Below are 12,016 nucleotides of genomic sequence, written 5' to 3'. Positions count from 1 at the left end.
CCCCACCCCCTGACTACCCACCTCAGAACTCCCGACCCATCCAACCCCCTCCCCCCGCTCCCTGTCCCCTGACCGCCCCCAACCTCTGCCCCATCCAACTGTCCCCTGTCCCCTAACTGCCCCCCAGGACCCTTTGCCCCTTATCCAACCCCTCGCCCCTTACCATGCCGCTTGGAGCGGCAGGAGCTTGCAGCTGGCAGGAGCTTGCAGCTGGCCCAGCCAGAGCCACACCTGCCACCCAGAGTGCTGGTGGTGCGGCTGCGGGGGATGAGAGACAGCAGGGGAGGGGCCAGGGGCTAGCCTCCCCAGCCGGAAGCTCAGGGGCCAGGCAGGACGGTCCCGTGGGCCACATCTGGCCCACGGGTTGTAGTTTGCCCACCTCTGGCCTAGATGAACATTTTGTGGCTATAAAAAAAGTTGGAAATAAAAGGTTGGAAAATAACAGGTTTACTGAAATGTAAGACATTATATGGGTTTGCAAAATGCACTCCTAGCATTTGTTGTGAAATTTTTTTACAAAATTTAGTACATCAGAAATAAATGGAAATTGCCTCTAGTTGCCCCATATTTTTAAAAGTGACTAGTGATTGTTGTGTGCCTCAAATTCATGGGTGTCCAGCTTGAGACTTCAAAGAGCCTTAATTTTCAGAGGGTTAGTGGTCAGCACTTCTGGAAAATTGGCACCCCAAAATCACTTCACTACTTAAAATCTTGGCTCCTATACAGCATTAACAAAATACACATTTTTCCAAAAAGCTCTAGTCCCGGGTATTTCAGTGGAGCTTAAAGATGTGGTTCCTTTTTGCCTCCTCTAATATTTCTACTTAAAGCTTTCAGCTAATGGCAGGAACATAGCAAGCCCCTCCCACAGTTTCACATGAAATACTAGAGATTAAGGTATAGTGATGCTGCTCCAGTGTGCTAAGGAATGACTAGATACAGCTCAGGGTAGGCAACCTGTGGCACGCATGCTGAAGGTGGCACGTGAGCTGATTTTCAGTGGCACTCACACTGCCTGGGTCCTGGCCAGCGGTCCGGAGGGCTCTGCATTTTAATTTAATTTTAAATGAAGCTTCTTAAACATTTAAAAAACCTTATTTACTTTACATACAACAATAGTTTAGTTATATATTATAGACTTATAGAAAGAGACCTTCTAAAACGTTCAAATGTATGACTGGCATGCAAAACCTTAAATTAGAGTGAATAAATGAAGACTCGGCACATCACTTCTGAAAGGTTGCTGACCCCTGATATAGCTAGTACAAGCGGTGTCATTTAATCAGTTCACTAGAAAATTACCCTTTTTAGGAAAATAGTTACATGTAATCCACTTGAACACATAATAGGGATCTGAGTTAACAAAGAACAGTGAAACTGGATATTGAAGTTGCATCAGGCCAGTGCATTAAATATTATCAAGCCAAAATGAAGGCTTGGGCTTAGCTGACCTGGCTTTTTAACGAGCATTGCTTTGTGCTCTTATGACAACTCAATGTCTGTCTGTATATAAACAATGTTGCAGAAGGTATTAAGGTAGTTTAAAAGGTGTAAATAATTATATAATACGAAAATTATACAATTGGAGGGGAAGATGCCCTACATTTCCCTTTATGGGTTAAAAAAATTGGTTACTTTAACTTAATGTAGACAGCATGTGATAGAAGGATTGTGATGCTTTGGGGTTCACCCAGACTGGTAAGGGGTTCTGTCACCGCGTGCCCTGTAACCCTGGGTGCTGTGCAGCTTTGGCTCAGAATCCTGACACCAGCAGCCTGCTCACAGCATCCTCACACTAACTTCCACCACACTGGCTGTTCCTTTCAGGGTCACACCAACAACCCTTCTAGTCCCAAGTCTCCCCTGCAGTGTCCAGTCCCATTCCCATGCCACAGAAGTTAAATTTGCTGCCTCCAAACTGATAGCACACATCAGCCTGTTAACGGAGGACTTGAGTACCCAGAAAGATAAAAGAGAAAATAATGAAGCGATTTGCAAACACCTAGAAAACAGTACGGTGATAAGTAACAGCCAGCATGGATTGGTTAAGAAGAAATCACGTCAAACCAACCTAATAGGTTTTTAGTTTTTTTACAGGGTAACAAGCCTTGTAGATAGAAGGGAAGCGGTCAGTGTGGTATATCTTGACTTTAGTAAGGCTTTTTAAACCATCTTGCATGACCCTCCCATAAACAAACTAGGGAGATATAGCCTAGATCAGTGTTTTTCAAATGCGGCCACCGTGGCCGCATGTGGCCACCAGGGACTTTTCTTGCGGCCACAGCCTCCTGGGTGGTGATGGGGGAGAGGGGAGGGCACCAAGGAGGGGTTGGGCCCTGCCCCCCTCTTGAGCCACAAATGTAGGAGGCGGTGGGGCTCCGGCTTCCCGCTCCAGCCCTGGTGTGGTGAGCGGCAGGCTCTGGCCACACAGTGGCGGGCTCTGGCCAGGGGCTCTGACCGTGGGGCTTTGGGCTCTGGGCGTTGGCTTCACAGCAGTGGGCTCCATCCCCCAGCCACTGGGCTTCAGGCTCTCACACACACCCTTATCGCCCCTGGCCCCTTCTGCCACCCTTGGTCCTTCACCCATCCATCCCATTACCCCACCCCACTGCCTTCCTACTCACCTCCCCATCCAACACTTAATTTGTCCCCCAGCTTGCCAAGGCTGAGTAAGTCTGCTTGTGTGAAAAGTGATGTGCTCCCATCTGCTTTCCAGAAGAGAATTTCCATAGTGATGTTAAATTCAAAAGTTAACCACTCAGTTAGGCTCCGGGTTCTGCACATTCGACTGAAGCTAAAGAGCAGTACAATTTTAACTCCTTCCCTTATTCGCGTATTTCTGCTGCAAAATGGCAAAATAGGTAGCCTTAGAGCACTAACCACCTCTAACTTTGTGTCATTAATCAACTACGTGTCAAGCTCAGGTTTTCTAGAAAAAACTCTACCTCAGTCCAAGATATAAGGACATAATGGTCCCTTCTGGTCTTAAATGCTATAAAATTACAGTAGAGCAGATACAGTAACTACAGTACATTTTCTAGAGCACACAGTATTGTAAAATTCAAAAGCTTAGTACAATATGTGATGGTTGTCAGGGTACCCAGGATTCTGAGTCACCCTGTTACCCCACTTCTCGAGCATCAGGCAGACTTGCCTGTGCTTAAGTGAGGGGTCAGCTTCGTGACACCACCAGAATGTTAGCTACTCATGCACTCTCCTGAGGCAATGGTAGCCCTTACTTTGCTATGCATCTTAACAGTAGGTGCACCCCAGTCTTCAAGTCCCTTTGAAGCATTCCCCTGTAGTGTCCCTTATCCACTGAACACTCATGGAAATACCAGGTCAGCTATCCCCAAGAGAACAGTGTACACACCAGCTTGTACAATTCAACTCAGGATAAGCACCCTGCTTAATAAAACAGAACTGAGATATAGAGAAATACATATCGTGAAAATAAGAATAGGTTTACAGCAAAAATTTGAGATCGCGAGTAAGGATAATGGAAACAAAAGGTTACATATAAAATAAACTCATAAACACACTTTCTAGACTCAACTTAAACTTCATTAGATAGGAGGTTAACCCAATAGTGATCTCACCCAAAGCCTTTACAGCCACTTCCACCAAGGTAGGCAGAGATCCCATTTTCCTGAATGTAAATGCACTGTCTGCTTACTTCCTAACTACACGATAAGGGCATCATCTTTGCCTTCTACTTATACCACCAAAGTTCACTGTCTGTATTCAGAGACTGAATAATCCCCTCTTGCTTGTTTTTCCTGTTGACTTTAATCTCTTTGATATCTTCACTGTTAGCTTACAATGCGTAATTTACATCCAACAGACAGGTGAATAAACATCCTATGTCTGACAGAAAACCTGTTTCTCCATCTCTGCTGTGTCAAAAAACGTATTTTCAATATACGTACATAACTCCATACAGTACCCATATGTATGTTTCACGAGGATATCAGTGACCAGAGTGACTCTGGCTTTCATTTAAGACCTCATATGATGTTCTGTGTTGAACCAGAATGTACATACTAGAATTGGGCTATTCTTGCCAGTTGGCATTAAGGGTTTCTTGGGTCACACAATGATTTTCAGTATTTTCCATGCCACGCAGCCCACTGTAGGAACCCCCCTCCCACTTAGCAATATACGTAGTGCAGGGTCTTTGCAACCTCCACACTCCAACAACTTGTTTGCTTGTAGCTAGAGAAATTGCCATTCTCAGTTATGTTCCCTGACCCTAATTTTCACTAACTTTCAAACCCCAGGCAATGTCTTCCGCTCCTCCATGTCAGTTTTTCACATTATTACTACATACTGTTAATTACACATAGGTTCCGTGGCTGTAGAATTAGCTATTTGAGCCAGGTGTAACAGGAATCCTGGATTCTGTAGCAGTCTTGCTACAGTTAGCTATGTTTTGTTGTCTACCTTCCAACTCTTCAGTTGTGTGGGGAACACCTTGGGCGCTGGTAATGAAAGTTTTCTCCCTACTTCCTTGCTAATCTGTCTGAGCTCTGATCTGAAGTCTGATCAATTCAATCCTTAAGATTTTTGTAGGAACTTCAAACATGGATGCCATTGGAGACGTGAAATAAAAATGGGAGAGAGATGACTAGTTCACTGAACCATGATCGGGGCAATAGCTTTGCTGTTCCCTAGATTAAGCACAACACAGGTTAGCTAGAAATGTCTGCGAGAACTTGTATACACTTGAAATTTAAAGAATCTGGTAACCCTACGAGCCCCTTTATGCCAAATGGCAAAGGGCACACCCAACACCCTGTTACAATATTTAGCCAAACAGTGTCTTGTAAGGTGTCATATAACTGGTGAGACACTGGTCATTAATAAGGCTAAGATTTTGTTCTGGATATTTTTAGTAAAAGTCACGGACAGGTCACGGGGATAAAAAGAAAAATTTACGGAAGCCGTGACCTGTCCGTGGCTTTTACTAAAAATATCTGGGACAAAATGGGGATCTGTGGGTCCCCTCACTGCCTGAAGCTGGCAGCTGTGCAGGGGCTAGGGGTATCTCTGCCATCTCCAGCTCTGGGGATCCCCACAGGCTCCCATGAGGGCTGGGAATTGCGGGGGTTTCCCCACTACCCCGAACTTGGGGGTTCCCCCACCGCCCACAGGGACAGGGAGCTGCAGGGTACCCCACTGCCCACAGAGGCTTGTAGCTCTGGGGACCGCCACAGGTGGCGGGGGTACCCTGCAGCTCCCTGCCCCATGGGCGGTGAGGGAACCCCCAAGTTCGGGGTAGTGGGGGAACGCCCACAATTCCCAGCCCTCGCGGGAGCCCATGGATTCTGTGACCTCCATGACTGAATCGTAGCCTTAATCATTAACAATATTGCATGATGTATGTACAGTTATATAAGTGTGCTGGAAATATGTTCCTTAAATGTGGTCAGACTAAGCTAGGGTGACTAGATGTCCTGATTTTACGGGGACAGTCCCCATTTTTGGGGCTTTTTCTTATATAGGCACCTATTACCCCTCACCCCATCCCAATTTTTTACACTTGTTATCTGTTCACCCTAGACTAGCACTCAAAGTAGAGCATATAAACAGGTTTGTCCTAGACAAAGAAATGTGGATTCACCAGTCTACCAAGTCAAGCTTTGTAAGCCAGAGACAATGAAAATACATTGCACATCAGCATGGGAGAATTTTATCTGGTGATACACTTCAAAAGAATACATTTGAAAGGTTTACTGGACTATTATAAGTGAAGAGAACCGCTCAGTTAATCATCACTTACGGGACAAGAGGCCAGTGCTCTTGGAATCTGTGTAAATGTAGATCCTTCAGCCAGAGTGGGGTGAAGATACTGAGAACTGGTTGTAGACAAGAAACTGCCTAAGACCAGGATTGTAAACTGCCAAGTTTTAGACACTAGAAAGCATATTTTTACTTTTGTTTTGTTTGTAACCATGTTTCTTTTTCTCTTGGTTAGTATTACAGTAACTCCTCACTTTAAGTCGTCCTGGTTAACGTTGTTTCGTTGCTGATCAATTAGGGAACATGTTCATTTAAAGTTGTGCAATGCTCCACTCTTACGTTGTTTGGCCACCTGCTTTCTCCACAGCTGGCAGCCTCCCTACGCTCCCCCTCCCCACAGCACCTCCCACCCGCCAGCAGACCCCGTGGATCAGCACCTTCCCCCTCTTCCCCCGCCAGCTGCCCACGGCAATCAGCTGGCGTGCGGTGTTTTGGGGGCAGGAGGGAGGGGGGAGGAATGAAGACTCGGCGCACAGGCTCCCCCTCCCTTCTAAACGCTGCAAGCCAGCTGATTGCCCCGGGCAAGAGGGAGCGGGGAGGAGCGAGGACTCAGCGTGCAGGCTCCCCCTCCCTCCCAAACGCTGCAAGCCAGCTGATTGCCCCGGGCAAGAGGGAAGGGGGAGGAACAAGGGAGAGGGGAGAGGAGGGAGGGGGGGGGGGAGGAAGGGAGGAGGGGGGGGGGGGATGGGGGGGGGGGAGTAGGGGGGGGAGGGCAGAGGGGAGGGAGGGTGGGGGGGGGTGGAAGGGAGGGGGGAGGGGGGGGGGGGAGAGTAGAAGCCAGCCAGGGCCAGCCTGGCTCCCTGGCTGCAGCCGCACCCTCCCTCACCCACCCACTCTCTGCCTCGCAGCTCTCCTGTGCTCTGCCCAGTGCCACCTGCTTGTGCTGTATAGGGGCAGGCTTTGTGCCTGTGCTGCAAGTAAAGTACCTGGCCAAAAATTGCTTTTAAAAAAATAATAAGGCAAATTTCCTGAAAAAAAAAATCCTGCTAGCCAAAAGTCCTATTTACATTCATTCTTATGGTGAAACATTTAGGAACAAAACTATTCCATTAGTTGTTAGTTCATTTTTACAGGAACAGAACTACAACGTTAAGTGGCTGTTTGTTGCATTTGTATGATGCTGTGAAACAGGTATTATGGTTCTATTTGAGAATTATTTGTTATTAATTAAGAATCATTTACTTATTATACAGATCTTGGAGTGAGCTGTTGGATATTTCAAAGTTTTGGGGAGAAATGTTTCTCTAGTAAATTCTCTCATTTGTACTCTATCTTGCATGTTGACAGTGTCTTGTATCTTGTGTTCTCTATGTTCATTCTCTTTTTGTTTTCTTTGTTTTTATTAATTTGTTTTCCAGGTTTTTATGTTTCTTTCTTGTTTAGTTTATGTGTTTTATTTATGGCAGTTTTTTGGATGGTTTGTTTTATGAGTTTTGTTTTATTCCTGATGTGCTGGATCATATAGACCTTCAACTATAGAAAAGGATCTGTGAAGAACTCTCGCCAGAGAACCCCCTCTGATCCTAGACCACCTCTGAGCCTTGCACTCTGGCTCTGCCTGCTTTTGCCTGCCCTTGGAACTTTTCCCCCTGCTTTTTTTGCCACATGCTTGCCTGCTGCAAACACAGATCCAAGTCTGAATCACGTCCAGTCAAAGCCAAGGGCTCAGCTGAAAAGCCAGCTTAAGAAGTGCTCCTGTCTCCCAGCCTCAGCCACCCCCCAAATTCCAACAACCACCCCCCAAATAAATCCCCCAAATTTTATATGTAACAAACCACTATCTTATAATATACATACTCTATCTCTATATATTAATATGCACTCTGGTATAGCTAATAAGTAATATTATTAATATTAATTAATTTAATTAAAATTAAATATGGTATGCCTTTGGAGATATACAGGACTCATAACCCCTAACCCCCCAAGGACACCAAGCCCCCTGATCTCCTGCCAAGAGCCCCCAGACCTTTTGCCCCCCCCCCTCCTCTGCCCCCCCCAAACCAACCCCAAACCCAATGCACAAACCAAATAGCTATCCCAACTCAAAAAATCCTCCCACCAACAAAAAAAAATAAAAAAAAAAGCAAAATGTAATAAAAGAAAAAGAGCAGAAAGAAAAAAGTGAAAATAAAATAAAAATAAAAAAATAGAAAACAGATAAAAATCTCAATGATCATGTTAACAGAATCTCTATCACGCAAAAGATGTTCTCAGTCCTTCAGATGCAGCTTTCCTCTTTCTAGTTCCCTTCCTTCTTTTCAGTCTTTGTTCTAGATTTCTCCTCCTTGTAGGGATTTCTGTTCCTCCCTCCCCTTTGTTTGTTCCCCTTCCCCCTTCTAGGCTCCCCTCCTTTATATAGCTCTTCCTCCTCCTCTCTGGGTTTCCCTCCTCCTCCTTATATGAAAATGTGGAATGGGGATGATGAGTTCACGTGGCTGTGACATGTCGTCACTGCGCTAGCGCGGCAGCGCTGGGCAGACAAGCGCCCAGCGCAGCAGCACGCGCTGCGCCAGTCGAGCGCCAAGCAGCCGCCCAGCGCTGGGCAGGGCTCCCCAGCACTCCTCGCTGGCAGGGGCACGGGCTGAGGCTGGCTGGGCTGGGACTGCTGGCTGGCTGCTGCAGGCTGCACGCTGGCGCTGCCAAGTGCAGCGCTGCTGCTCACACCAGCCACACCCCTGCAAAGCGCTAAAGCTGTAGCCAAGCCCCTGGCCCCACTTGCCACACACAGAACAACACACACACACACAGCCTTATCACTAAACAACAGCCATCTACATCAATTGTTGCATTTGATGGAAGCCCAATGTTGCAATAAAGAGCCAATTATTATATGGCCCATTATTAAATTTTCATCAATATAGTTTTTTATTATTTCTCATTCACTTTTTTCGATACTCAACGATACATTCAAATTTATATACATTCAAATAGGATTGTATTATAAATATATTAATTATATTTTATAAGATAGCACATGCAATATTTTCATAATTTCATTATCACATCATCAGCATATTTACTCACACAAGTGCTCATAGCCCCTCTCATCCTCTCATCCTCTTTCCATCTAATCCCAGGCCTCTCCAGTAGCTCTCTCATATTTCTTAAATTCAACATTATGCAAATCTCTCAATCTGTAATTTCTATTAATTTTCATTTTGTTGCAGCATCATTGCAAAGCAGCATGGGTGATTTCACACTGATGATCCTGCCAGATTTACTCCACACTTCTACAGCACATTAAACAGACATCACTCTCAAATCTCTTAAATCTCTATCTTTCTCCTCCTTCTTAATTTATTTATTCTCTATCTTTTTAAGTATGGAAGATTGATTAAAGTGTTGAAGTAAGAGAGAAAAAAAAGACTGAAAGTTCTGAAGAAACTAAAAACCAAGACCAGTCCAAGTCCAAGTGTGTTTGGCAAAAAGCAGCTCAACCATTTCCCCATTTTTTCATTTTTTCTTTTTTTTTTTTTATTTTTTTTTTTGAAACAAATTAAAACATAGACAAGTGAGTACAAAGCAGTGAGCTAAGTGGAGACAAAGCACTGGAGGTGTTAGCCTTGGAGGCAGCTGCTACACATTGATCTGAGCTCAAAGAGAGCCATCACCTAACCATCACGACTTGTTTATCACAGTAAAAAAATGAACATCTCCTGAAAGTGCCTCCACAGAGTAATAGTACACAAGTATCACCTGGTGCTAAAAAAAAAAAAAAAAAAAAAAAAAAACCTCCAAGTGAGCCTTCACAAGTAGGGATGAAGATCCTGACAACTTATTTAAGAGGCACCCTCAAAGCATACAGAAAGATGTGAAGGTGGTGGCCTATCAGGTTGCATTCTTCCTTCTGAGAATATATTGAACCAGAGTTCCAGCAGTATATTAAGGGTTATGTTGGCCTGAATTTCTTTCAGAGAATAAAAAAAAAAAAAACCCACTAAGATCCTGACCTGCAGCAATTAAATCTCATTATTTAACCTGGGTCTGTTGGTCCACCTCAATTCCATTCCACCTATCCAAAATAGTATTCCTGTGTTTCATTACACAGCTGCTGCATTTCAGTGATGGATGAAGTGGTGCACTGCGTACAGTACCTATTAGCACTTGGAGAGTTTTGAAAGGCAAGCACTATAGATCTGCATAGTGGTAACATTAGTGCTCTACAGAGTTCAAAGAAAAGCATGAAACAGAACTAAATGTGGTATTGTTCTTGGCATTTTGAAAGCACAGGATTTGTCCTACTGGATTTGATCACTGGTCCAGCACTGGCCAGTGCTGCAGGCCAGGGGGAAAAGAAACCTTATCATTCATGCACACAACAGATCATCTCCAGCACTGACTGTATCTAACATGTGGCTTTGTCTTTTCCAGACAGCGCAGACAGTGCTACTCGTGGTAGCTGTATTCTTGATTTCTTGGCTGCCGCACCACATCATCACCATGTGGGCAGAGTTTGGTCAGTTTCCCCTGAACAACATCTCCTTCACTTTTCGCATCATCTCTCACTGCTTAGCCTACGGGAACTCTTGCATTAACCCCATCATCTATGCTTTCCTCTCGGAGAACTTCCGCAAGGCTTGCCGGCAAGTCTTCACCTGCAAGTTCCTCCTGCAGCCAGCTCCAGCTGAGAAGCTTGTGAGAATACGCATGGAGAACTTTTCTACAACCCACTCAACGACTAATGTGTGACCTGGGCATAAAACATGAAAATGCATTTCTGTAGAATCTACTGGAAAAACAGAGAAGATGGGGAGAGTAAAGGGGGCCCCCGCTTGTATAGATATGATTCTGGAGCAGAGTGCCTCAAGAGTGACTCATTCATCATGTCAATGGAATCATGAGCCATTCCTTAATGCAGCTGTTAGCATACTTCACACAGGAACAGCCGGTCCAGTTGTGGCCCGCTAACCACTAGATTCTATACAGCAGCAGTGCTCAGACACACCACACAAGCTCCTAAATACTTCCAGATTCATACAAAAAGGCTGAGGCATAAGTTTAGCTGGAAGGTGGAGTTTTATCTGATAAGAAAATAATCCAGTTCTGTGTCCTTCAAAGAGCAGTCAAACTGATGGGGCTGAATACAAACTGGGGTGTGGTTTATTAGTGATATAGTATTTGGAGCGATTGCTTGAAGTAGTTAGGAAAATGTTTTGTTGCAAAGTCTCTAATGCTACTATTGTATCTTAAATCACATCTGGATGTCAGTGTTTCTAGTGTAAGTGAACTGGATTTATTTTTAATTACTTTGCTGTGTCTGGGTCTCCATTCTTCATAACAGGTTTTCCTAGCCCTCGACAGAGTAAAAGAGCTCAGTGCATTCATGTAACTGACCAGTCACAAATTATGTCTCAGAGGTCTGAGTATTTGTATTTGTCGGCTCTGTATATTTCCTGGTTTGAATGTTAGTACCAATTACATTCAGGAAAACATTATCAATCATTGTCTCTAATGCCAGCGAGGGGGAGAGCACAAGATTTAAAACTGAAACTCTTAGAAGAGTATACTGTTAAGTGTCAGTGTCTTTCTGTTCAAAGGTTTTGTTTGTACACATCCTGTGAGCATGCCTTGCCAAAGCATCAACTGTATCGTAGCAACCATCGTTTTGAGGCCTTTGAACTGAGCATTATTGCCGTATGAACCTGGTGTTTGTAAATATACAAAGTGCCATGCTAGTTCATTTTTTACATTGTATGGCTGAAAATTGTATTTTGTTCTTTGTTATGTAATTTGAAAACCATTGCATTAAACGTTGTGTTCTGCAATTCAGACTGAGCTGTGTTGAAATGACACAAGAGAAGGGTAATCTGCTCAAGGGACGGGCAATGTTTCATAAAAAGGATTTTATTTTAACAACTACCTTTATTAAGGTTTCATGTATGGTTTTCAAAGGGTTAATAAATGGTTTATTGATTAACCTATGTGCCAAACAGGTTGCTTATAACCACATATAAAAGCTTCTACTGCTATAATCATAACATATACCAATGTCTGTAACATGGTTATAATACCTGTCAATCACTTAACCTTTTACAGTTTATACCTTAATATGTGAGCAAAACATCCTTCATAAGTTTACTGGGATCTTAAGACCACACCAAGAAACCAAGGCTCTCTTCACTTTCCCTCATCATAACCTGAGGGCAGAATTATCTTCTCTGATCCACATAGCTGATACCTTATTACATTCCTTTGCTCATTCCTTTTGAAG

General features: G+C 44.2%; 1 protein-coding gene across 3 annotated transcripts in view; it reads left to right on the top strand.

Annotated features, from left to right (window-relative positions):
• The window catches only part of LOC120384299 (galanin receptor type 1-like), a 68,924-nt gene extending 57,350 nt beyond the window's left edge, over positions 1–11,574 (top strand). The window contains exon 4 of one of the 3 annotated variants that reach the window (XR_005588741.1): positions 10,177–10,242. Coding sequence is in view for 1 of the 3 variants with exons in the window: in XM_039502787.1 (XP_039358721.1) it covers positions 10,177–10,494 (318 nt within the window). In the remaining 2 variants the exon portion in view is untranslated. Of the gene's footprint in view, positions 1–4,562; positions 4,629–10,176 lie in introns of those variants that run through there. The other 2 variants (XR_005588742.1, XM_039502787.1) reach the window with 2 other exon arrangements.
• Positions 11,575–12,016: the final 442 nt, after the last annotated feature.

This window comes from Mauremys reevesii, linkage group 16, assembly GCF_016161935.1.
Source record: "Mauremys reevesii isolate NIE-2019 linkage group 16, ASM1616193v1, whole genome shotgun sequence".
NCBI lineage: Eukaryota > Metazoa > Chordata > Testudines > Geoemydidae > Mauremys > Mauremys reevesii.
Note: the sequence above shows the minus strand (reverse complement) of the source record. Positions and strands in the feature narration are given on the sequence as shown.